General features: G+C 43.3%; 1 protein-coding gene across 1 annotated transcript in view; it reads left to right on the top strand.

Moving 5' to 3' along the window:
* The window catches only part of LOC121530971 (LIM domain kinase 2-like), a 32,887-nt gene extending 6,007 nt beyond the window's left edge, over positions 1 to 26,880 (top strand). Inside the window, exons 3-16 of the mRNA XM_041836397.1 lie at positions 8,818 to 8,953; positions 11,995 to 12,104; positions 12,622 to 12,810; positions 13,214 to 13,319; positions 18,087 to 18,301; positions 18,452 to 18,638; positions 18,757 to 18,843; positions 19,325 to 19,456; positions 20,073 to 20,129; positions 22,298 to 22,363; positions 23,154 to 23,331; positions 23,450 to 23,505; positions 23,715 to 23,872; positions 24,366 to 26,880. Coding sequence (XP_041692331.1) covers positions 8,818 to 8,953; positions 11,995 to 12,104; positions 12,622 to 12,810; positions 13,214 to 13,319; positions 18,087 to 18,301; positions 18,452 to 18,638; positions 18,757 to 18,843; positions 19,325 to 19,456; positions 20,073 to 20,129; positions 22,298 to 22,363; positions 23,154 to 23,331; positions 23,450 to 23,505; positions 23,715 to 23,872; positions 24,366 to 24,588 — 1,900 coding nt within the window. The 3' untranslated portion in view covers positions 24,589 to 26,880. The remainder of the gene's footprint in view (positions 1 to 8,817; positions 8,954 to 11,994; positions 12,105 to 12,621; positions 12,811 to 13,213; positions 13,320 to 18,086; positions 18,302 to 18,451; positions 18,639 to 18,756; positions 18,844 to 19,324; positions 19,457 to 20,072; positions 20,130 to 22,297; positions 22,364 to 23,153; positions 23,332 to 23,449; positions 23,506 to 23,714; positions 23,873 to 24,365) is intronic.
* Positions 26,881 to 27,522: the final 642 nt, after the last annotated feature.

The following is a 27,522-nucleotide window of genomic DNA, read 5'->3' as shown; positions in this document are numbered from 1 at the left end:
ATAATTTCTCGATATGATAATGGGGCTTCAGATAGACATTCCAAGAATGAACTGGTCATGGTCTAGAAGATGACAATGCGCTCCACAGGGTTTTTGTGAGAGGGGAAGCTGGGATTGAGGGCAGAGTCACGGCAGCTCTGTTCATATAATGAGGCGAGGAGAGGGAGTGTGTTTCTGACACTCACTGTGCCCATCCAGCACACAAGGTTACGTAACACGAATGAAAGTGTAGAACTAATGAATAGTTGAATATAACTGAATAGAGTATAGCTGTTTTTCTAGAGCTCTGAATTGTCCCTGAATATAATAAATGAATGAAGTCTAAGATGACCTGAATATTGCATCCTAGCGTGAGGTATTTCCGAGTATGTCTCCCTAGAGTAGAAGGGGCTTGCCATTTGTGAGTGTTCCTTATTTTTTCAACTGAAATTAGTCCAAGCACTCAAATTTCAAGCAAAGCTTTTTAGCAGCACAATGTCCTTACATAACCCAGGATTTGGGTCTCTTTCTGTATTTCTATAATTGGCTGTTTTATAGCATCTCTGCATCAGTCAGTTCAAAAGTCAAGCCCTTGATGCAGTTGTGCAACTTTCTCTCTTTCTCTGCCCCCCCCCCCCTGCACTGAAACCACCTCACTCATTTTCTGTGAAATGAACTCATCAGATGGAGCATCTGCTTTGGAAAAAACCTCCAATCCAGACTACCATACTGACGCTAAACCAAGTGTGCTGGAGTTCAGCCCTCAGCAGTCAAAATCTTCCTTTTCCTCAAATGTTAGCCTCTTTTCTGGTAACTTGAGACAAAAAATCCTGTTTTTGAAACATTTAGTCCATTCATTTTGTCCTTGTATTACAGAATAATTTTCACTCCATGTGGGACATTGTCAAACTCTAAAGCAACGACAGTAGTTTCCTTTTCCATGTTACCCCCTGCTCTGTTCTATTGTGCACAAAGAGCCCTGCACCTCCTCCAAGTTGTACAGCATTGTTAAAGGCTGACGTTATCCCTGTTCCAGTAAAGCTGACATTGTCAGGCGAACGTATAGGTAAAGACTGGACAGTGTGTTGTGTGCCCCACTGCCGCATTCCTAGACAGCGAATCAGAGTCGTGGGCCCGCAGCGCCAGACACTGCACAGAGTCCTTTGTTTTTCCCATGGAAAACTGGATCCTGGGTTTCCAGCATTGTAGAATACATTTCAGTATGAATTATCTATGGAACCTCCTTGCGATAGAATTAAGAGGAATGATTTTCTCTCCCTCTCAGAAACTAGTAGTGTAACATGGGAGCACAACAGAGTCACCCTGAGATAAGGGTCCGTGCTATCCGGGATCCTTGGGACTTCATCCCTACCCCATTGAAGTTGAAATGTGAAATGGTTAAGGGGTAGGGTTTGGGGGGGGGGTGGATTTTTCTCAGCTCGTACAGGAGTAGTAAAGGCCTAGTGCACTATATATATATATATATATAAAAGTTTATACTTTTTTTATTGTAATTTATCAAGAGGTGCTGCAGCACACTCAGCACCCCTACTTCCCGCGGCTATGCATATCGATGTAAACTTGGAATCACTGGATGATATGGTATATGGTCCTTCCTCTACGACTCATGAAACCAATCAGTTTATTAGGCTACAGATGAAATAAGTTACGGGGAACTTAACAGGGTGGGTAAAGTGCACGGTGATGAGGTTGATGATCCTTTCTAATAAATATCAAGGGTCTTATTCTGATGACATGATGATCGATGCTTGACTGCCATTTGACAAATACAAATATTCTCGCTCTTATCCATAATAATCTCATCATGTAGCCTAGCCTAACCACACAGCCTACCTGCACTATCTGCGAGCTGTTGGCTAGAGCGCATGTGCCAAGACCAGAGTAGGCACATTTGCTATTTAACGCAACAGTTTTCATGATGTTGGTAGAGTTGAAAATGCAATGGAAACACATTGCACTTTCGATTTTAATTGGGTACATGAAAACTTAATCCAAAAAGTACATGTTGTGTGCACTACGTCATCACGCACTGATTTTGGTCAGTTTGGTGGAAACACCACTGGTGGGGAAATTAGCATATTTTCTTCATGCGGATTTTATAATATTTGCATGAAAATCTGTCGCCAATTGGATGGAAACCTAGCTTAAGACCAGCTTTAGATGTACTGCCTGCCTGGGAGATTCTAGTACACTCCCAACAAAAGGCATTTGTATAGGCCTTCCACTAGTTATGTGGAATTGAGGAAATCAAATGAGTAATGTTTGCCCGTTGGTGTTTGTCTAAGCAGGGTAAGTCCCTGACATTGTTGGGAGGACCAGTCCTTCCTCTTACCTGAGACACGTCTCTCTGTTTTTCTTTCGTTCTTGGTTGAGAAATGGCACCAGTGTTGTTTATTCTGCTGATTTAGTTTATTTTTTATTCTTTAGATCAGATAATCTTTGTTTTGGTCTTTAGGCTATTTCTTCAGGGACATGACTGTGTACTCTTCAGTTATCCTTTATCCCCCACACTAGGACCGACCAATCCAATGTTTCTCCTCAGGTATTGGGTTGTTTTGGTATGACAGGGAGGAAGGACACACTGACTCAACAGGGACCATCCAAATGTTACATTGTTCAGTTTTACAGTGAAAGTTGGTTTCCCTGATGCACACCTGGAGACAAGACATTCTTCACACCTGTGTGTGTTTGTCAGTGTATATTGTAGCATTGCCTCCTGTTTCTGTCCGTTTCTATGACTGTGTTATAAAAACACTCTGGCTCTTTACACGCACAATGATGATATAAAGGTTGCTCACAAATAATCACATACAGTGAGTGCATGAGACACCCATGAGTGTACATGCAATATTCAGGTTTACTATCACTTAGAGTAGGGCACTACTACTGACCACAGATTGGCTAACACTAAAAAATACTCTCAGTAGTATAGAGGAGAGTACAGATTAGGAAAAAGACTAAATCCATTTTTAATTCAGTTCCTTTTTAGTCACTTGTTTAGTTTCATTCTGTAACCGAGATGTATGATCAGGTCAACATTCCGTCAGTCAAAAGGCTCTAATTTGGGCGTTAGGCTAGTCCGAGGGCAGCATTCCCTATTACATACAGCACTCCCCTCACAAATGTGATCTTTATCTGGACAGCCTTTCAGCACCCCTCTGCTTTTCCACACCATCCCTCTGTGCACCAACCTGGTCTCTGAGCATTTCATATTATTCTGTACGTAAATATCATCACACTCCATTTAGTATGATATGTTACGTTTCGTATGGTATGTATTAATTTGTGGATGTCCATCACCAATTTCGTATGATATGTTATGAATTACAATTTGTATTATATGTTACGAAATTGCAAAACTTACAATATGTTACAAATTTGCAAATGTACAATATGTTATGAATTTGCCCAACGTATGATATGTTATGAATTCTAGCTATGCTAGGGGTTAGGGTTAAGTTTATGAGTTCCAGTGGGGAAAAAAAGTATTTAGTCAGCCACCAATTGTGCAAGTTCTCCCACTTAAAAAGATGAGAGAGGCCTGTAATTTTCATCATATGTACACGTCAACTATGACAGACAACATGAGAAAAATAAATCCAGAAAATCACATTGTAGGATTTTTTATGAATTTATTTGCAAATTATGGTGGAAAATAAGTATTTGGTCAATAACAAAAGTTTCTCAATACTTTGTTATATACCCTTTGTTGGCAATGACACAGGTCAAACGTTTTCTGTAAGTCTTCACAAGGTTTTCACACACTGTTGCTGGTATTTTGGCCCATTCCTCCATGCAGATCTCCTCTAGAGCAGTGATGTTTTGGGGCTGTCGCTTGGCAACACGGACTTTCAACTCCCTCCAAAGATTTTCTATGGGGTTGAGATCTGGAGACTGGCTAGGCCACTCCAGGACCTTGAAATGCTTCTTATGAAGCCACTCTTTCGTTGCCCGGGCGGTGTGTTTGGGATCATTGTCATGCTGAAAGACCCAGCCACGTTTCATCTTCAATGCCCTTGCTGATGGAAGGAGGTTTTCACTCAAAATCTCACGATGCATGCCCCATTCATTCTTTCCTTTACACGGATCAGTCGTCCTGGTCCCTTTGCAGAAAAACAGCCCCAAAGCATGATGTTTCCACCCCCATGCTTCACAGTAGGTATGGTGTTCTTTGGATGCAACTCAGCATTCTTTGTCCTCCAAACACGACGAGTTGAGTTTTTACCAAAAAGTTCTATTTTGGTTTCATCTGACCATATGACATTCTCCCAATCCTCTTCTGGATCATCCAAATGCACTCTAGCAAACTTCAGACGGGCCTGGACATGTACTGGCTTAAGCAGGGGGACACGTCTGGCACTGCAGGATTTGAGTCCCTGGCGGCGTAGTGTGTTACTGATGGTAGGCTTTGTTACTTTGGTCCCAGCTCTCTGCAGGTCATTCACTAGGTCCCCCCGTGTGGTTCTGGGATTTTTGCTCACCGTTCTTGTGATCATTTTGACCCCACGGGGTGAGATCTTGCATGGAGCCCCAGATCGAGGGAGATTATCAGTGGTCTTGTATGTCTTCCATTTCCTAATAATTGCTCCCACAGTTGATTTATTCAAACCAAGCTGCTTACCTATTGCAGATTCAGTCTTCCCAGCCTGGTGCAGGTCTACAATTTTGTTTCTGGTGTCCTTTGACAGCTCTTTGGTCTTGGCCATAGTGGAGTTTGGAGTGTGAATGTTTGAGGTTGTGGACAGGTGTCTTTTATACTGATAACAAGTTCAAACAGGTGCCATTAATACAGGTAACGAGTGGAGGACAGAGGAGCCTCTTAAAGAAGAAGTTACAGGTCTGTGAGAGCCAGAAATCTTGCTTGTTTGTAGGTGACCAAATACTTATTTTCCACCATAATTTGCAAATAAATTCATAAAAAATCCTACAATGTGATTTTCTGGATTTTTTTTCCTCAATTTGTCTGGCATAGTTGACGTGTACCTATGATGAAAATTACAGGCCTCTCTCATCTTTTTAAGTGGGAGAACTTGCACAATTGGTGGCTGACTAAATACTTTTTTCCCCACTGTAGGTTAAAGGTGAAGGCAGGGTTTCCCAAACTCGGTCCTCGAGACCCCAAGGGGAGCACGTTTTGGTTTTTGCCCTAGCACTACACAGCTGATTCAAATAATAAACTAATCATCAAGCTTTGATATAAGAGTTGAGGTTAGGGGAAGGGTTAGCTAACATGCTAAGTAGTTGCAAAGTAGCTAAAAAGTAGTAAGTAACTCGCAACCTTTGGGTTGTTATTATACGCCCACCCATCCACCCCGACCAACCATCCCACCTTTAAGTAACCATCTGTCTTATGTAACCATACCAAACGTAACATATCAAACTAATTTGAATGTCCCAGATTTACGTTTACTATGTTACGTCTAGTCTATGAGACCAGACTGTGTGCACGGGAAGGCCTGGAAATCACTTTTTCACTCTTTTCCTGCTTACCTATTCTTGCTTTAATCTCTGTGTGTGTAGGCTGCATGTTTTTGGAGCATTGGTTTCCTCACACAATGTACCAGAAGCCATGAACCACCTCCATAAGGTTTAGTCCAAGTAACCAGTAATAAGAGTTGTGTTAAAGAATTAACCATTGTAAAAGGGAATTTACCTGCCTAATCTCCAGGAGTGGATTTTCTCTCCAAAGGCTGATGAACCAGAATCAACGCTACTGCAGGTTAATCAATAACTGTGATCCATAGGCCCAGGCCTGCCCACAGACCCAGGCTAGCAGTGGGATGTTCTGGTGCTTTATAAAGGGCAAAACTACACCAAATCCCGAGAAAGGCAGGTGTTTGGCATATTTGTTAAGACCGTTACCTCAATGTTTGTCTGTTGCCAGTTTACCGAGTGTCCTCCAGTCATGGGGCCTCATTTATAACCGTTGTGTAAATTTGAAGCAACATTTCTGCGTGCGCGATTTCTGAAAAGTCCACACACGCCATATTGAGATTTATAAACTTGGCGCACGCCATACATAGGCTACGCATGTTTCCCGTTATAAATCAGACGTCGTAAATCTGTGCACACGTGACGAGTATTAAAACGCCTGGAAACGCCTCCATTCACCTTTCATGGTGACAATAACGCCCTTTATTTGCTGTATCATTTCGAACTATTGGCATTAGGCCACGGCATGCATAATACTGATTGTTGTTTAATATTTAGTTTATCAATAGATTATTGGGTTCATACAGTATGTACTGCCTTGGTGTAGGCTCTGAGATTAAATAGGCAATGATGTCACGCTCCTATCGCACAGCTATACTGTAGCCTACCCATACTGTCAACAATTTTACAAAAGCTACTGGTCTATTTACTGTGTTGGCAGAATGTTTTAATCTTTAGCATTCATTTATTCTGTATCTGGAAAAGGACTGTGTCCATTTCTGAATGAGAAAACAATGGCACCTTCTCGTGGACCTGTCAGCAGAACGTTTGAATTCAACAATGTTTTATATCTACTTTTTCCCCAACCTAAATATGATGGACTGGCCGCGAATTCTGAAACATTGTCGGGCAGGCTACTAAAAAAAATGCGATTACAGTACTTACAGTAATTAGTTCTAATTCTCGTAAATTTTTGTTCTACTTTACTTTTTAAATTAATTTTATATAGTACTAATGATATTAATTACTGCATTGTTGGGAAAGAGCAAGAAAAGGCATTTCACATGACAATAAAAACTTGAAACTTGATACATAGGCCTACTTCAATGTAAAAGATCAGCTGTTAAATTCGACTGTATACCAGTATTATAAACCGCGCTGCCTATGATATTGCAAAACTTGAAATACATACTGTATAGCCTATCTATTTACTAGGCTACTAGGTCCAATTAAATGAGAAATGCTCATGGTAATTTCAAATTTGTTGTATGGCTCCTTCAGGAATATGAAACCATCACGGCCAGAAAAGGTGAGGAATATATTCTGCAATGGTTATGAAAATAAAATGTCTAATAAGATTCCTATGTCTAATTATTTTACATTCTAAATATAAAACACATAGATTTTAGCTCTTCTCACTAATGGCAAATGGTTGCATCCTTATTCATATGTTTCCCTGTTAGTTTTTTATGAATAAGCTTTTCATCATATCCCCCATTTGCACAAAATATTTGCCAGCTTGAAATACAATATTTCAACCACTAGCAGATGTGCTTACACATGGTCTAAAGTTTGCAGGGAGGTGAGCACATTCTCACTTCAAGTAAAACATTTGAAATGCCAATTTTTGCGTGAGAACTGGCACATACACATTTTGGGGTATATTTTGTATATATGCACGGTTTATAAATGAGCTTTCAGATGAATATCAGTCAGTATGCAGAACTGGCAACCTCTTCTTCACAGAGATTATGTGTAAGTGGGTTGCCAGTTTAGTGACCTAGACTAATCTCTTTGAGAGAGGTTTAAAATTGATTGTGCGCCTGACACAGCTTAACCTGGTGCCACAATTTTGCATAACCTGTGACACTATCTGAAGGTACGTTCATAGCCTGCAGGTGCTCCCTGCTCTCTCGGCAACTTCAGCATTCCTAACTCTCTGCCCATTCTGTCTCTATTGTTAAAGCCATACATTTCTGCCTGATTTGCCAAGTTTCTCTCCAGTCAAGGATATGGATCAATCAGCTCTGGAGTAGTGGTGTGGCGGGAGAATTGCTTTGCGAAAACTGAAGGAAGGTTTTTGTACAACAACATAATAAAATCAAGCATCACTCAACTAGAAATTCAGACACATCAGTGCATTCACCACATTTGTTGTTGATCCCCCTCCACCAGGCTGTAGAGGGTTGTCGGGGTTTCTGTCAGAGAGGTGTTTCAGCCTCCTCAGAAACAACTGGAACTCATTAAGATGCTGGAATGTGGCTGAGGATGGGGAGAGCTGAGGGCAGCCTTTGGTGTTAGATGCTGGTATTTACTACAAGGTTAATGATCAGCGTTTCCCAAGGTCTGCTGCTTATCGCTTTATTCTTCTGGGAAACCACAGCCCTCAGGTAGACACTGTGTGTGTAGTCGCTAGTCACCCTCTTCTCACAGTGTTACCTACCTTGTGCTGGAGCACACCAACGAGATGTGACATGTCTACGGAACAAGGTAACCTACTTCCTTTAAATCGTACCCGGACGATCAGAGACTAGTAGATACCATCATCCTAAAGAAAGACCTGAAGCAACCGCTGCACTCCAGTGCAACCTGGGAATGGAAAGTATCATGTTCACCAGTGTAATTTCTCACGAGATGAATTGCTTCTGCTGCACTGTCTACTGTGCCAGTGCCTCTAATTAAGGGATAATTTCACAGTCACTTTCTTTGTAAAGAGGATTGGTTGAGGGAAAGTGTACAGACAGGTCAATTGTTTGGGTGTTGGTTAAACTATTTCCAATATTACCTGACTTAGATCGCACACTAAGTCCCCAGTGTATTTGTCTTTTCTCAGATGCTGTTTTCTTTCAGGATCTTTTGCTAGTTATTCTGCTCTAGCTTTGTCTCCTGTTTATTGGTTCTATATCTGCATGTCATCTCTCAGACTCTCCTCCATTGTTTGAGTGGTGGGAATCTCTGCTCAATAGGAATCTTTCAGAAATCTAACACAAGCCTTTGAGATTGTCAACAGGTCTTTGAAATACTCCCAGGCTTTGTAGTGAGTCTCCTCTAAATCACCTTGAAACAGATGCTCTACACTTGATATGGTTTCTGCTGAAAGGATCCGTATGTCCACTCTTCTCTCTTCATTTCCTGCAGAGGTAAAGTGTTTTTTCCCATCCACAGGTGCTCGGAGTGCTGTGACCACCTGACCAACTGGTACTATGAGAAGGATGGCAAGCTGTACTGCCGTAAACACTACTGGGAGAAGTTTGGAGAGCTGTGTCACGGCTGTTCTCTGCTCATGACTGGACCTGCCATGGTGAGTCACCCCACTCCATCCTCCTCACTGTCAGTAGACACTGAGACTATGGTTTGTCATTTCCACATACCGGTGTGATCCTGGAGCTTCTGCGCACCTGGTCCGTGCTATCACTGTGTGAAACCAAGTGATAGCATTATATTATTATTATATTATTTTATTATTATAAACCAAGATGAACCCTGGTTGCCATTGAGGTTGGCCCAGGATCCAGAGTATCAGGTATTAGAATGCAGTAGGCTTCAGGCTTGGTTCACTTTTAGATCTCATGGAACATGAAGACAACAGTGTTGGTATGTAGAAGAGTCAGAAAAAGCTGTACATTTGATAATATATTATTAATAATTCACTGTGAGGATTACTATTGTATTCAGAGGTTAGATGTGTAGGGCCACACTCGGCTAACACCAACTCACAGGGAATCACTGTTCCTTGATATGAGCTCAGTGTGTTGTGCAGCAATAGGATCTGTTTTTCTCCATGTGTACAAATGAGGGAACTGTCAGCTTCACCCACTTTTCCCCCTCTACTCAGCTTTCAGCAGAATCCCTAGAGGGAAGGCTAAAGCCCTCTGTTGTAACAAACATCTCCTTGGTGATTGAGGTCAATACTTATGTACAGGAGAGGTCATGGGGGCTGGCCTCTGGCTAAGCAGTAATCATCCACACAGAGCAGCCATGCTCTGCATCCTGGTTGCTTTGAAAGATGGCAGACTGAACCTGAACTTTCTCTCTGTGTTAGTTAGGTCCCCCATCACAATGTGTGTGTCTGTGTGTTAGTTAGGTTCCCCCATCATGGCCCCGCTCTGTTTTCCTCTGTACAGTCTCCACAGTTCACTTCCCCCAGCACATAGTGAACTTCTGGGGGGGAAACGGAGAACAGTGAGTGGTTTTGGAACCAGTCCATCACCTGATTCAGTCCACTGCGGTGGAAAGGCAACAGATACTACCCACATTGCACCGCCAGTCTGCCACCAGACCACCACAGTGTTTATTGGGGACGGTTTTTGAAAGATCAAGTATCTGTTATTAAGGGAAGGTTAGAATGTTTAGGCTCGACTGCGTTTGTCAAATCAATGTTAATCTTTCAGGATTAGACCATGAGCTCATGGTTATGCTATTAAAGAGTAGCTGAAGGCTGGATATCGGTTAGCTTACTTCTTGTTTCATCAGTGCTATGGAATTCCCATACCCCATGCATAGGGGTTGGAGTGCTGTGCTTTTTAATGGAACTTCATTTTAACAGTGTTATGGGCCCCATTAAACCAGGTCTATATACAACTAGAACTGCTGAAAGCACAAACAATTGCTGGTCACAAAAGGGTCATTTCGCTTTAACTAGATTAAAGTGGGCCCCAAAATGAAGTGTTTTTTTTAACCTGAAGTTTGCCAGTATGCAATACACATAATGGGCCATCTATTTGGTTTTGGACACATTGGCTCTGTAAGCGAAGTGCCAAGTATTTCTGGCAGGGTTGAATTGGCAGCCTTCTCTTACCCAGCAGCCGAACCAACACTGCGTAAAATCGTCTAGCTGTTGGGTCTCTCAGGAGAGGAGAGTAGTGTGGAGCAGGCAGCTACTTAAGGCTGTTGTGTGTTTGTGGGGCAGGCTATGGCACCAAATGCCATTTTGTTCTCTGGTGAGGAGATCGTCGCATGCCATTTTTAATTTCAGTTTGCCTACTTTTCTCTGTGGCTGTGGAGACATTTTACAGTTCTGACACAAGTTGTAAATCCTCTTAAATTAGACCGCTTTTGAATATCCTTATTTTGTTCTTTTTCAATTGGTAAGATGGGAAATGAATAGAGACCAGCTTCAGTGTGATGTGTAAGACAATGCAGAGACATTGCCTCTGGATTCATGTTGGTTATACACACACGCGCACACACACACACACACACACACTAGCCTCCCCTTGCCGAGAGAGCCTGCGCACACACACAGACACCTATGGACTATGACACAGCTGTGTGTGTCTAGCTGGGGCTCCTTCAGGCTGTTTCTGACTGGGGTCAGTGTGGTAATGCTTCAGCCTGGAGGGAGGGAGGGAGCCACAGACACACACATGGATTACATCACTCAGCCTAATCCTACTGCTGCCTGCACCAGCAACAAGATCCTTTCCCAACACTTTTACTCATAGCAGCCTACAATGAAGAGCTGGGAGAATAGAAAATATTATCCCACTTCAAAGACTACAGGTTTTCATTAATATCTTCACATTCTTATAAGTTATCCTGTTTTTAAGTAATCTGGTGAAGAGCTTACGTCTTGGGACAAAATCTCTAACCAAAATTGAATTCAAGTTCTAGAAAGCATTGCAGCTCTTTTTGTTGTTGTTGCAGGCTTAAGACTCCAATGAAATTGAAGTCTGTTAACACTGACTGGTTTAAATAGATTATCTCCCCAGACTCTCCAGGCCTCATGTACAGGAGCAGATTTTCCAGCTGCACGCCCAGCCTTAACATCACGTGATCACTTCAGATCCAGGAATGAAGTTCAAACCCACATGAAGTGGCCTCTGAACCTCCTCAATGGCACAGGCCCTGTGTGTGTGTGTGTGTGTGTGTGTGTCCCTTGCTTCAGGAGGTGGATACTTTGTCTCATTTAGCATGAGAGCAAGACCAACAGATTGGGAGTGTGTAAGTTATAGAGAAGTAACATGTGAATGAGTAAGCTGGTGTACATGCGTGGGAAAACCAGACTTTCATTCAGAGTTAGTGAAGGTGTGAAAAGAGAGCGTCAGCGAGAGGCATGCAGTGATTAGAGAAGGCAGTGCTTGGGTCCCGGGGAAGTGGATGACATCATAGCAGATTCCAGATAGGCTGAGAGTGGAGCAGGTGTTACTGAATGTGTCACTGCCACAAAGAGAGGAGGATAGCACACACACAACACCACACATCACCATCTAGCACACAACACCACACATCACCATCTAGCACACAACAACGGACAGTACAGAACAGCACACAGCACAGTGTTCTCTCCATGAAGCTGGAACCCCATGTGAAAGACAACCCCACCTGTATCTGTTCTTCCAGGTGGCCGGAGAATACAAGTATCACCCAGAGTGCTTTGTGTGTCTGAGCTGCAAAGTGGTCATCGAGGACAGGGACACCTATGCCTTGGTGGAGCGCTCCAAACTGTACTGGTGAGAGTTGTTTTAATTCTGTATAATTATTTTGTTGTTTAGTCTGATGTTGATAGAGGGAGTTTAGGGAATGTGATTTATGTTATTGAAAACAGGCAGCAACACTCTATTTCTTTTAGGAATATGGTGTGTCTGTCACACCTGAGCCCCCTCTACGTTCTGACTCTCTCATAATCCTCCTTCCTGCTCTCTCCTCTACATATATTTCTCCAATAAAACTTTACTGTTCCCAAAGGGCAATTATTTTGAAGCAAAGTACAGACAACAGACATAGGTAAGGAAGTTGGAAGTAGAACACTTTGATGTTTGAACACTTTGATGTTTGAACACTTTGAACCACTTTCAACTGGTAAACATTTTAATAACATCATCATTATCCACAACAATGACCCTTATTCCTTGTTTTTTCTCTCTTCCTCTTCCTCCTCTTCCTCTCTCCTCCTCTTCCTCCTCTCTCCTCCTCTTCCTCATCTCTCCTCATCTCTCCTCCTCTCTCCTCCTCTTCCTCTCGGTGCAGTGGGAAGTGCTATAAGCAGATAGTCCTGGCGCCCGTGTTGGAGAAGCGTTCGGCCGACTCGGCCCTGGACTCTCTGCCTCACACGGTCACCCTCATCTCCATGCCCTCTGCCACCAACAGCAAGAGGGGCTTCTCTGTCTCTGTCATAAGGGACGCGGCCAGCGGCTCGGCTAGCGTGCAAGTCAAAGAGTGAGTGGATTGAACTGTCACTCACAGCCAGTGAATCTATACACCCCTGACTGTCTAGGGCTTGAGTGGGACAGGATGAGTCATGTGTTGTGTAACTGATTATAGCTTTGCTGAATAACAGGGCATTAGTCCTTGGTACACAGCTGTTTGTACATCACCAATAAGACTATGTAACCTGGATGTTAAATCCCACATCTCTTTACTTTGGTGGTGTTATTATAGCCTTGATCCGGACTCTGCCAAAGGAGTCGCTCATTAGCTGATTGATGTACTTGATGTTGTGGACAGTCAGACACACCCACCTCTGTATTGTCTAGGTAACAGACCTGTATGGATTCTGGTCGTAGTTCATTATGATACTGGTGCTTCTGACTGACATGTCTTTGTGCTGTATTTCTCTCAGGGTCAGAGGGATGCATATCAGCCCGGAAGTTCGGAATGCCATCCACGTTGGTGACAGGATCCTGGAGATCAATGGTCTTCCAGTGGGGACACTGATGGAGGAAGAGGTGAGTTGCATGATCCCGCTTTTCACCATCCACTGACGTTTTATGTGATTAGCTGCATAACATTCAGTAATGTAGTCTCTATTCAGTAGTAACCCAGTGGTGTTTTATAAAGGGTGACTATTACATAAGTATTTGCGACCGTTGCTCTATTATCCACCTCATTTTCAAACACTTTTCAAACACGGAAGCCAAACACGGAAACTATGGATACAACTTCCCCCGCGCTCACACATTATCATAATTAATATGTGCGGCACTAGAAATCCCTGCATTAGCATGTTTCTGTTAGCCGTAACATCCTGACAAAAGACAATATAGTACTACCCTAATGTACCTGGACCTTGTAGACTAAACTGCTGAGAAAACCCCCCATCATTTATCCAAATGTTTACCCAATCAGGCAGGCGAGATGCAGTTATTTCGAAATGAATACCGGGATGCATTCAAAACGGCAGGCGTTTGAGCGGTTATTCAAATGACATAGGCTATTCACTGCAGTTTACAACCTAGACTAGAGTTTTGTACTCACTTGAAAACAATAATAACATTCTTCATTACATTGTGTTGTTGTAGCCTAGGTAGGATATTTCTTGTCCCTAGGCGGCAGGTAGCTTAGTGGGTAAGAGCGTTGTGCCAGTAACCGAAAGATCGCTGGTTCTAATCTCCGAGCCGACTAGGTTTAAAAATCTGTCGATGTGCGCTTAAGCAAGGCACTTAACCCTAATTGCTCCTGTAAGTCGCTCTGGATAAGAGCGTCTACTAAATGACTGAAATGTAAATGTAAAATGTAAAAAACTGAAACATATGGTAGCTTTTCCAGCTGCATACCCAGGGACTGGGAGGGAGCACACTCAGCAGAGCTTCGGGAGCACACAGTGTAGCTACCTATGATTTCGTTATCTGATCAACTTTTTTACTTTCACTGTAAATTGACTAGACATATTCACTGTGGTATTAAGCCTGCCATTGAGCTCATGAATTATGGTATAATATGCATACTCTTCTACTTAGGCTATAGGTTACATTTCTAGCCTGTCTGTCTTTGTTCTGTTGCACAATTACGCACCTGGCCTCTCTGCTGCCACGGCTATTCCTCTTAAATCTTGTGAAGTCCCAGGAAAAACCAGACTACAAAATCTTGTTGGACACTTATTTAGACTTTTTATTTTGCCTACTAATAGCCTATTGGAGGAGAGACGCACGCTTGCTCTTGCTTGCTGAATGTAAAATAGGCTACAGCATTAATGGCCGGGGAGTTGGAAAGGAGGCCTATCTTAACACTGATAGGCTACATCCTGACAAAATACAGCATATGAGCGGCCTGCTAATGCACCTTTCTGGACCTTCTAAACTGTCGAGAATAGACCCAAACTACACTACCATTGAAAAGTTTGGGGTCACTTAGAAATGTCCTTGTTTTTGAAAGAAAATCATTTTTTTTGTCCATTAAAATAACATCAAAATGTTGTAAATGGCTATTGTAGCTGGAAACGGCTGATTTTTTTTATGGAATATCTACATACGTGTACAGAGGCCCATTATCAGCAACCATCAGTCCTGTGTTCCAATGGCACGTTGTGTTTGCTAATCCAAGTTTATCATTTTAAAAGGCTAATTGATCATTAGAAAACCGTTTTGCAATTATGTTAGCAGAGCTGAAAACTGTTGTGCTGATTTAAAGAAGCAATAAAACTGGCCTTCTTGAGACTAGTTGAGTATCTGGAGCGTCAGCAATTGTGGGTTCGATTACAGGCTCAAAATTGCCAGAAACAAATAACTTTCTTCTGAAACTCGTCAGTCTATTCTTGTTCTGAGAAATTAAGGCTATTCCATGCGAGAAATTGCCAAGAAACTGAAGATCTCGTACAACGCTATGCACTACTCCCTTCACAGAACAGCGCAAACTGGCTATAACCAGAATAGAAAGAGGAGTGGGAGGCCCCGGCACACAACTGAGTAAGAGGACAAATACATTAGTGTCTAGTTTGAGAAACAGGTGCCTCACAGGTCCTCAACTGGCAGCTTCATTAAATAGTACTCGCAAAACACCAGTCTCAACGTCAACAGTGAAGACACGACTCCGAGATGCTGACCTTCTAGGCAGAGTTGCAAAGAAAAAGCCATATCTCAGATTGGCCAATAAAAAGAAAAGATTAAGATGGGCAGTACAGCGTTGTATGAGATCTTCAGTTTCTTGGCAATTTATCGCATTGAATAGCCTTCATTTCTCCGAACAATAATAGACTGACGAGTTTCAGAAAAATGTTATTTGTTTCTGGCCATTAATTGCTTTTCTTTCGACAACAAGGACATTTCTAAGTGACCCCAAACTTTTGAATGGTAGTGTAATCCAAATTGTTTCGTAATCAGGCCTAGGCTGTAGGCCTAATGCAGTTATTTCGGCATGAAACAAAACAGGATGTTTGAGCGGTTATTCAAATTAGCCTACATCACTGCAGTTTACAACCTATGGTCAGAGCGCAGCCTGGAGGAACGCACTACAGATTTGCCATTTTATCATCTGTAAACTTTTTAAGGCTTTCTGCTAGATGTTGGAACATTGCTGTGGGGACTTACTTCCATTCAGCCACGAGCATTAGTGAGGTCGTGCACTGATGTTTGGCGATTAGGCCTGGCTCACAGTCGACGTTCCAATTCATCCCAAAGGTGTTCGATGGGGTTGAGGTCAGGGCTCTGTGCAGGTCAGTCAAGTTCTTCCACACTGATCTCGACAAACCATTTCTGTATGGACCTCGCTTTGTGCACGGGGGTATTGTCATGCTGAAACAGGAAAGGGCCTTCCCCAAACTGTTGTCACAAAGTTGGAAGCACAGAATTGTCTAGAATGTCATTGTATGCTGTAGCGTTAAGATTTCCCTTCACTGGAACTAAGGGGCCTAGCCCGAACCATGAAAAACAGCCCCAGACCATTATTCCTCCACCACCAAACTTTACAGTTGGCACTATGCATTCGGGCAGGTAGCGTTCTCCTGGCATCCGCCAAACCCAGATTCATCCGTCGGACTGCCAGATGGTGAAGTGTGATTCATCACTCCAGAGAACATGTTTCCACTGCTCCAGAGTCCAATGGCGGCGAGCTTTACACCACTCCAGCCGACGCTTGCGCATGGTGATCTTAGGCTGCTCGGCCATGGAAATCAGTTCTTGTGCTGACGTTGCTTCCAGAGTCAGTTTGGAACTCAGTAGTGAGTGTTGCAACTGAGGACAGATGATTTTTACGCGCTTCAGCACTCGGCGGTCCCGTTCTGTGAGCTTGTGTGGCCTACCACTTCACGGCTGAGCCATTGTTGCTCCTAGACGTTTCCACTTCACAATAACAGGACTTACAGTTGACCGGGGCAGGGCAGACATTTGACGAACTGACTTGTTGGAAAGATGGCATCCTATGACGGTGCCACATTGAAAGTCACTGAGCTCTTCAGTAAGGCCATTCTACTGCCAATGTTTGTCTATGGAGATTGCATGGCTGTGTGCTCAATTTTTTACACCTGTCAGCAATGGGTGTGGCTGAAATAGCCGAATCCACTAATTTGAAGGGGTGTCCACATACTTTTGTGTATATATAGAGTAGTTACACAGGCATAGCCTAGATGAACACAGTGGGGGAAAAAAGAGCCAAAGTAATTGACAACCATTAGAAAAATCTAAATCACTTGCAAACCACTTGAGCAATGAGTCAATGACATGCTGTAAAAGATGCGCAGGCTAAATGGCGCTTGTTGTCGAATTGCTACATTTAAATACAGGTTATATTCTTTTTCATTAGGCCTACATGTACATTGAAGAATTATTTGCAGTTTTCACTGACAATGAACACACCCTGAACCCACTGAATGGTCTGAACCAGTATCTGTGCGTTAGAGACTTCATGAATGGTCTTGTGTTACCACCTTAAAATAGACAGTGTGCAGTAGGATGCGTTGATCAGTTGATTGACAGGTGCAGGACTGTAGAACGATTCACTTTCCTGTGGATGCTCACCAACGTTTTATAGTTATGTAGCCTATAGTTTATCATTATAGTTATCGTTATTGGCTTGGTGGATGGCCCTTAACTCTTATACAACACCACTAACGTAATTATCGCAACAGAACTACTAATAGGTCTGGCTAACATTAGCGGACTTGAATGAAATAGGCTACATATACAATTACACTTACACATGTTTACTTGACTTTTATACTCAATACTCCTTCAAATAATTTACGCTAGCAAGTTTGCCACCGACCCGCAGCAGTAGGTAAGTAAAGCGGAAGTAGAATCCCTTCCATTGTTTGGCTGTGCCCATAGCAACGTTTGAAAATGAGGTGGATAGAAGACAGAAAATGTGATCTTTGCATTGCATTAATTCTGCCTTCATTTAAACATTCTTTAGTTGGGGAGGATAGCATCTGGAAGGACTTATCACACAATCTCACCACACCACCTCACCAAACCATGTGCATTCCAATGGTGCATTCACTGATTTATTTTTAGTTCCCACCTTTCCTGTTTGCCACCAGGTGCATTCTAATAAAAATTATTTGGCTCCATTCAAGTCATGTTGTATAAGTCAATTTGGTAGCTCTTCGGGTGGTCAGGAATCAGGAACCTGTTCTCATTGGAACCCTGCCTAGTTCTTCTAATTCCATCCCGTGTTCTATGGGCCTTATACCAATACCTCTCTAATTAGTGTTGCTTGCTAATGTTACTATGTCAGAGAGGACTTTGTCCTAGCAGATGATGTATTTTGATTGGTGTTTTCAGGTGGAGGACCTCATCCATCGGACCAGTCAGACACTGCAGCTGCTCATAGAGTATGATCCAGTCAGGCAGCGGTTGGACAGGCTCAGACTGGGGTCCTCGCAAAACCGCTTGGGAGTACCCGCCACCTCCCGCATGCGCCTGTCTTCGCCCTCTGACAGTGTCCTGGAGAGGACAGACGTGGTGGATGATGGCACCCTAAAGAGGAGGTCTCTAAGGTACAGCTGAACCTGCCGACCTTAGGAGAGAGAGTCTAATCATTGGGGGCAAAAATGGAGAGATACAAAGAAAACAAAGTTATTTATAATTTGTTCCAGTAGATCTTGATCAATGTCTAACTGACATTTGTCCCTCTCTGTAAATGGAAGGCGTAGCAACAGCATCTGTAAGTCCCCTGGGCCAACCTCCCCTAAGGAACACCCTAACCTGACCCGGGACATCGGGCGCTCCGAATCCCTGCGCTCCTCCAGCAGCTGCTCCCATCGCATCTTCCGCCCCTGTGACCTCATCCACGGAGAGGTGCTGGGCAAGGGCTTCTTCGGCCAGGCTATCAAGGTCAGCTCCTCACCCAACAATCAACCTCTTTTTCCACGCACATCTCAATCCCTCACATCTACTCCATGCCTTCACATCTACACAGATGTCAGTGTTTTGTTTTTCTCCTCATTGACAGGTGACCCACAAAGCCACTGGTGAGGTGATGGTGATGAAGGAACTGATTCGCTGTGATGAGGAGACCCAGAAGACCTTCCTAAAGGAGGTCAGTAGTCTTGTCCACTCTCATCTAGTCCAGGAGGCCTTTCTCCTGTGAGGAATATAATCATCTGGTTTTACATGGGGACATTATTTATTATACCCACAAATGAGAGCTTGCTACATTTTCCTGTATTTGCTTCATAAATGGTTTGCATTAGGCTTCAGTCTTTTGCAAAGATAAAATGTGGAAATTGATTGCTGTGGTGTTAAAGGTCAGATTGAAAACACAAAGGTGAGCTTAAAGATGGAATCCGCAGTAAGGGGAAACAGCGCCACTGGCCGCCCACCATCGTTGTTATTGTTTTTGTTGTCGAGTTGAGGAGCGTCGCGCAGCATGGTATAAAAAATTTCAGTACATAATGTGCTTTTCTATCACGCGTGCAATGATGTCCGAGGTTTGTTGTTTACAGGACGTGGCTGTTTCACCATTAAGGATTGCAGCTTTAAGTGTATCTCTCTCTCTCTCGCACTCTCTCTCTCTCCAGGTCAAAGTGATGAGGAGTCTGGAACATCCCCACGTGTTGAAGTTCATCGGCGTGCTATATAAGGACAAGAGGCTGAATTTAATAACCGAGTTTATTGAGGGAGGCACACTGAAGGATTTCATTAGAGACATGGTGAGTTTCAGCTAATTAATTCACTTCACCCTCTCTCTTCTCTCCCACTACACCAAAATAGCACTAGCATTAGCACAATGGCTGGAAGTCTGACTTCCAGCCACTGCGCTTACCTCAAACTTCCTTCATACTGGACAGAGACATAAAAATGGTATCCACAAGTTCATCTGACTCTGGGTAAGTAGATAAAGGGCCTCATTGCCAAATCCCGAAATATCCCTTTAAGGGCCTGTGCTATGTGGGACTGGGACTGACTTGACCTGAGGTAAACTCTGCTCAGATAAAGGCTGTTGCCTCAGTGGTGGGCTGGCTGGCATGTCAACCAGCAGAGACATGGAAACAAGTGTTCCCAGGTGAAAATTCAAAGGAGTTTATTGCCACCCTTACCTCCCAGATTGGATCATTTAAACCGCAGTTCAACAAAACATATGGTCAACAGCAATCAGAGGGAACTGGAGTTTCAATTATTTGATTTGAGCTTTTCAGTGGTGGGTTACACTATATGATTTTGTATAACTTTCCTTTGAACTCCCACAATATTATGTGTAGCCATAAAGGCTAGGCAGGGGCCCACCTATTCATTTCTTGTTGTTTATTTTTCCCTGGGTTGTTACAGGACCAGTTTCCATGGGAGCAGAGGGTTAGTTTCGCTAAAGGCATTGCTTCTGGAATGGTGAGTTGGCCCCTTCCAGGGATATTTACCATTGACGTTTAAACACTGTCCATATAGACACTGGCTGCTTTTTGTTCAGCTGGAGCAGCTTCCAATATGTATGGTGGTAGTTAAACACAATGCATTTAAAGTTACAGTACTTGGTTTCAGGTTGACTCTGACTCTATGAACTGAGATCAGCTTACTTGAGGCAGGGATTGCCCTATGGGTCATACTGGAGTGTGGGGCTTTGCAGTGACCTAGGGGTAGCCATATGTTCCAGATACCTTACTGTCTGTCTTAGCCAACAGAGTGGAAGGCCTTCCCGTTTCCCTGGAGACCACTTCAATGCTGACAGTTCCTTATTCTCTGATTCCCTTTCCTTACAACCCACAGTCCCTCCACAGAAACACAAGTACAGTGGGGAGAACAAGTATTTGATACACTGCCGATTTTGCAGGTTTTCCTACTTACAAAGCATGTAGAGGTCTGTAATTTTTATCATAGGTACACTTCAACTGTGAGAGACGGAATCTAAAACAAAAATCCAGAAAATCACACTGTATGATTTTTAAGTAATTAATTTGCATTTTATTGCATGACATAAGTATTTGATACATCAGAAAAGCAGAACTTAATATTTGGTACAGAAACCTTTGTTTGCAATTACAGAGATCATACGTTTCCTGTAGGTCTTGACCAGGTTTGCACACACTGCAGCAGGGATTTTGGCCCACTCCTCCATACAGAGCTTCTCCAGATCCTTCAGGTTTCGGGGCTGTCGCTGGGCAATACGGACTTTCAGCTCCCTCCAAAGATTTTCTATTGGGTTCAGGACTGGAGACTGTCTAGGCCACTCCAGGACCTTGAGATGCTTCTTACGGAGCCACTCCTTAGTTGCCCTGGCTGTGTGTTTCGGGTCGTTGTCATGCTGGAAGACCCAGCCACGACCCATCTTCAATGCTCTTACTGAGGGAAGGAGGTTGTTGGCCAAGATCTCGCGATACATGGCCCCATCCATCCTCCCCTCAATACGGTGCAGTCGTCCTGTCCACTTTGCAGAAAAGCATCCCCAAAGAATGATGTTTCCACCTCCATGCTTCACGGTTGGGATGGTGTTCTAGGGGTTGTACTCATCCTTCTTCTTCCTCCAAACACGGCGAGTGGAGTTTAGACCAAAAAGCTATATTTTTGTCTCATCAGACCACATGACCTTCTCCCATTCCTCCTCTGGATCATCCAGATGGTCATTGGCAAACTTCAGACGGGCCTGGACATGTGCTGGCTTGAGCAGGGGGACCTTGCGTGCGCTGCAGGATTTTAATCCATGACGGCGTAGTGTGTTACTAATGGTTTTCTTTGAGACTGTGGTCCCAGCTCTCTTCAGGTCATTGACCAGGTCCTGCCGTGTAGTTCTGGGCTGATCCCTCACCTTCCTCATGATCATTGATGCTCCACGAGTTGAGATCTTGCATGGAGCCCCAGACCGAGGGTGATTGACCGTCATCTTGAACTTCTTCCATTTTCTAATAATTGCGCCAACAGTTGTTGCCTTCTCACCAAGCTGCTTGCCTATTGTCCTGTAGCCCATCCCAGCCTTGTGCAGGTCTACAATTTATCCCTGATGTCCTTACACAGCTCTCTGGTCTTGGCCATTGTGGAGAGGTTGGAGTCTGTTTGATTGAGTGTGTGGACAGGTGTCTTTTATACAGGTAATGAGTTCAAACAGGTGCAGTTAATACAGGTAATGAGTGGAGAACAGGAGGGCTTCTTAAAGGTAGGTGATCAAATACTTATGTCATGCAATAAAATGCAAATGAATTACTTAAAAATCATACAATGTGATTTTCTGGATTTTTGTTTTAGATTATGTCTCTCACAGTTGAAGTGTACCTATGATAAAAATTACAGACCTCTACATGCTTTGTAAGTAGGAAAACCTGCAAAATCGGCAGTGTATCAAATACTTGTTCTCCCCACTGTATGTGGGGCAACAAATATTTTTATTTGTTCCCACTTAGAAACTTCATCATTTGACAATGTCTTATCAGCCAGGCTTAGTGGGAGACGTTTAAAAGCTACATTGTTTTCTATGCAGCATAAAGCACTGTTTCTGTCTCTAATATGCCGTGTTTGCTTCCCCTTGTGGATTATTGGTTTGTTTGACTCATCTTCTTTCTTTATTTCAGGCTTACTTGCATTCAATGAGCATCATCCATAGAGACCTTAACTCTCACAACTGCCTGGTGAAACTGGTAGGTGACCTGTCCTGAATTGTACATGGCACGCTAACTCAAAGATCGATAGGGAGAGGAGAATATAGAAGAGCAGAGATCCCTTTCAGTTTTCCTGATCCATTTACAGAAACACATGAAGATACTACTCCTGCTTCATTATCTCTCATTAATCATAAAGTCATTGTTTCTCTCTTATACCAAAATGGGTTTGGCTTCTAAACTGTTAAAGATAGATGTACCGTGGGTAGTGTAGGTTCTTGTTTTAGATTAACCTGGAGGCAGGGTGTTCTAGAACATGTTTTGTTGTTTGACTGGGACAGAGTAGTCTTGTCAGTACAGGCCAGGACCAAGTGAGCTATGTTCTATTCTAGCAGCAGAACAACATGTTGTTTAAGTAGTGAAGTACAGGCTTATAAGGTCTTCACAGAGCTTTTACTGAATGGCAACACTCCATGAGGTGTAATGAGTCTTGTCTGTTATTTTCACAGATAGATTAATTGATTTACATGTAGTGACCTATGTATAACTGTTTACCTGTCTCAGTTCAGTGTCATTATATATAGGAAGACAACACACATTGTTTACAGTTGATATACATATCTGGTCATACTTCATTTGATTTGTCATTGACTTTACACACAACAAGCAACAACTCTTGGAAACAATCTTATCTTTTGTTGTTATTTGACCCATATTGATTGAGGTATGTTAAGTAATATGCTCCTCGACTGAACAAAACACCTGGCACTGTTACATTGCCACGTCATATTCTGTTGACCTCTGACCACTAACCCCTGACCTCCCTCAGGACAACACAGTGGTGGTGGCAGACTTCGGCCTATCCCGGCTCATGGTGGAGGAGAAGGTCAAGCAACCTCCCCCTGAGAAACTGGCCAATAAGAAGAGGGTGTTCAGGCGCATTGACCGTAAGAAGCGCTACACGGTGGTGGGGAACCCTTACTGGATGGCTCCAGAGATGCTGAACGGTGAGCAGAACAGGCGGACCCAGCTTGGAGCTGTGGATCACACAGATTATTCACTTCAACAATTCTTCATTCATTCTATGCTGGCCTGTTAATTAACTGTCCATTTTGTCATCCCCAGGTAAACGCTATGATGAAAAGGTGGACATTTTCTCCTTTGGGATTGTGCTTTGTGAGGTAAGAATGCCATTTTAAAGCCCTGCTTTTTATATTCACTCACAGAATCAGGCTATGGGCTGTATGTTGAAATGGAGGATACTTTTTGTGTTTGGAAATTGCGCTAATATTGCTTCAGTATTATTTATTCAGTTTGATTTATCCACAGTGTTGGTCAGATACTGCAATCTGGAGTGTGTATCCATTCTTAACTCTCTCTGTTATTGTAGATTATTGGGCAGGTTAATGCAGACCCAGAGTGCCTTCCCAGGACCTATGACTTTGGCCTGAATGTAGACAAGTTCATGGAGAAGTTTCTCCCTGACAACTGCCCACCAGCTTTCTTCCCATTGGCTGTGGCTTGTTGTGACCTCATCCCTGAAAACCGGTGAGTTGATCAATTTTTTTTATACAGTGTCTGATGGCTTAAGATGCTTTATAATGTATTACAGTTGAATGTATTACTTTGAGGAACAAGTCAGTGTAGTGACAACATAGCTGTAGTAGGCATGTTTACAAAACATTATGTAATTGAAGGCTCAAAGTAACAGTGAGAACAAAGGTACAGCGAGAGAGAGAGACCAGGGAGGGTGATAACAGTGAGGGGGAGCACTTGGGACAGAAAGCACAATGTTTGTAACTGAACTGAACGGCCACATGTGGGAAAGTTGTCCCCCGCCTCCCCATGAGACGTTATCCAGGCTATTCTCTGCCCTCTAGAGCCACAAAAGCAGGTGGAAAAACCAAACACTCCTCAGATCCAGATAGCGTCTCAGCCTGCCTTCACAGGCAGATTGCTCCCTCATGTTCCCTCACACCACAACCTGCCTTCCTGGTTGTAAGCTCTCACCCCCCTGTGTCTCCCCCCACTCCCTCCCCAGGCCTGCCTTCCAGAAGCTGGAGGACTGTTTCGAGGCCCTGTTCCTTAACCAGGAGATGGGCATCCCTCTGCCAGCCGAACTGGAAGAGCTGCACCAGAAACTGTGTCGACTCCACCCTCCCAAAGAAAGCTCCTCGCTCCCAGCTCCCCAGAGCACAGTCCCAACGCCAGCCCCAACACAAGCCCTTCCAGAGGAGCCCAGCCAGGCTGACAACGGCACCTAGCAGACGCCTGCCCCTCTGGATCCCCAAGCCCTCCCTCCAAGACCACGGCCTAGACTTCTGCACTAACACAGCTGGAGGAGGAGTGGGGAAGACGAACCTAACTCATGCCATCTGGGAACTGGATAACCTGAGCTAGCCGGACCAAGCTCCTCTCTCTCTGTGTGGGATGTTGATATGGTCTGTAGTGGATGTGTGTGAGTGACCATACAGCTCTGAGAGCACCAAGGAACTGCGGTGTGTATGTAAACTGGAGACAACGGAGGAGACACATTTCAATGAAGACTAGAGGTGTTTGGTATTTTTTTGTCCTGTTTAATATTTTTTTTATTTTTTTTGCACACACCAGGACATGCAGGGTTTTACACATCTGTTTACCATACTACCAGAACCTGTTATGTGGTTGGTTCACTGTCGGTCACTACTCTCTCAATATGATTCCTTATTTTATAGAGAGAATCTCTCCACAGCATTTAATATCAATCCCCATGTGAAAGCTGTTGTGTTTTTCACTAACTGTTTTTATCTCGTCGGGTGGGTCTGAAGTTATAGTGTGCTATGTGTGGAGATGAGACCCAGCCCATGAGAAGACTCGCTCGGCAGGCAGCAGCAGAGAAAATAGAGATGTGTAACAGACTAGCTGACGGCTGGCTCAGAGTTAACCCAGGGCAGGGCATTTGGGAGTGAAGTTTGTTTACCATCAGGAGGACAGAGGGGTATCCTACGAAGCAGGTTTGAGTAGTTAGCAAGGTAACTTTGGTCAACTCTGAGTTCAATTCGGAATAACCGGTCATACGGAAGTGACTCACCATTTATCCAGGTACATTTCTATGACAATGAATTCTTCAGAACTAACCTTCTCCGGGGCAGGCTAATTCAGTTGACTCCACTTACCCTGAAATGACTGAGCCACGAGTTGAGGACCAATGAAATCAGATTCCCTCCCTCTTGCAAAGATTGCATCATCATCCCTTTCATTTGAGGAAGACGACTGATTAAAAGATTACATTACACATTTATTATTGATGACATGCATAAAAATGTTCAGGCACGGTACCACTTTTGTATGACTTAATACAATTATTTTATCGATAGGAGTGGGGAAAAAAGGTGGTTGTGCATTGATAAGCACACTAAAGTCGGCATTAACGATAAGTAATAAATACACCATAGCCTGCTGAATTTGCAAGATAACTTTTATTTTAGTTTGACTTCGGCACAAATGAAAATGTGGCACTGACTTGCCCATGGATTGATGTTTCAGCATTGTCTCAATGAAGAGTTCGACTAGCCACGTGCGACATGCACTCGCAGTTTCAAGCCTGCTAGAGTTAGCGGCAGGCGGACGAGCAATATCAACCGTCATAGTACGGATGAAGCCTGAGCTGGAATGTGAAGTTAACTGAAACTAGTTAGCTTTAGAAAACCCTGAGTAGATTTAGCTTGCTTCGTAGGATACCCCTCTGGTGTGAAGAGCACAGCAGGGACCAAACAAGCACTCTGAGGAGGCCAAGAACTGTCACACTAGTCAGAGAAATATTTGGAGCTGTGTCAAGGGAATGTTATGAGCTCACTGACCAGGAATATCCTTGTCAGACAGTGCTTCACCTTGAAATGGGACTTTCTTTGAGGCCCTTGATCTTAGAGAACTTCCAAGCTTCACTGATGGCATCAGATCCACTCTACAACCGTTAACAGTAATCATCCTTTAGTTTTATTGTCAGTTGGTAGTTATTGTCAGTTGGTAGTTTGGTAGTTGTCAGTCAGTTGGTAGTTATTGTCAGTCAGTTGGTAGTTTGGTAGTTATTGTCAGTCAGTTGGTAGTTTGTGGGGCATCTACTGATGTCAAGTTACTGTAGAGGGTGGTAATGGTAGTCTATAGATTTTCTTAACATTAACTAAATGTTTTCAATCCACTAAATTAACTATGAATTTGTTTCTGTTCACATGGAGACAAAAATTGTATTATGATTTGGGAATTTGGAGCTGTTGACTGATTTGGAGTTTGTTATAGGATGAATAGTGTTTTTAGATGCACCACACCTTCAGAACCGGACTGGTACCTGGTGCTTGTTGTTAAGGACCACTCAACACAGAGCTCTGTATGCGCTCCAGAATCTCAGCTCTGATTGGACAGTGTGAACCTGGTGTGTACTCAATGGAGCTCTGCTCTCAAAGGCATTGTACAACTTACTAAAAAGGCTCCGTTTACACAGGCAACCCAATTCTGATATTTTTTCCACTAATTGGTCTTGACCAATCACATCAGATCTTTTCACAGCAGGTAGCCTAGCGGTTAAGAGCATTGGACCAGTAACCATTACGGCAGCTGGTTCGACTCCCCGAGCCGACTAGGTCAAATCTGTCTGTGCCCTTGAGCAAGGCATTTAACTAATTGCTCCTGCAAGAAGCTCTGAATAAGAGTGTCTGCTAAATGACACATTTACATTTTAATCTTTTTCAGAGCTGATCTGATTGGTCAAAGGACCAATTGCGCTGCTTTTGTAAACGCAGCCAAAGTGACTTGTAGTTAAATAAAACTGGATTTATATATTTAAGTTGGCTGTAAGAAATGTATATATGCCTATCTGGCAGTTTAAGGGAATCATGGGTTTGTAGATTTTGTTTAGACATGTAGAATATGGAGATAAAAATAAACGTGGTTTTGTATGCTAGCATAATCTAAGGTACTGACTTGTACACATTGTAATCACTTATCACCATAGTGTTGAATGAATAAAATACAATTTTGAAAGCAGGTTCTTTGATCTTTTTTTGCTAATATGGCTTTTTGCTAACTTTAGAAACGCACACAAACCCTACCCTCCCTTTGGAAATGGATGTATATGACCACTAGAGGGTAGTAGTGTATAATTTTGCTCATCGGATTGGTGAATCTTAATCTGATAGTTTTGAAATCCCAGTGAGCATGAGTCA

The sequence above is a fragment of the Coregonus clupeaformis genome, chromosome 18, assembly GCF_020615455.1.
Source record: "Coregonus clupeaformis isolate EN_2021a chromosome 18, ASM2061545v1, whole genome shotgun sequence".
Taxonomy (NCBI): Eukaryota; Metazoa; Chordata; class Actinopteri; order Salmoniformes; family Salmonidae; genus Coregonus; species Coregonus clupeaformis.
Note: the sequence above shows the minus strand (reverse complement) of the source record. Positions and strands in the feature narration are given on the sequence as shown.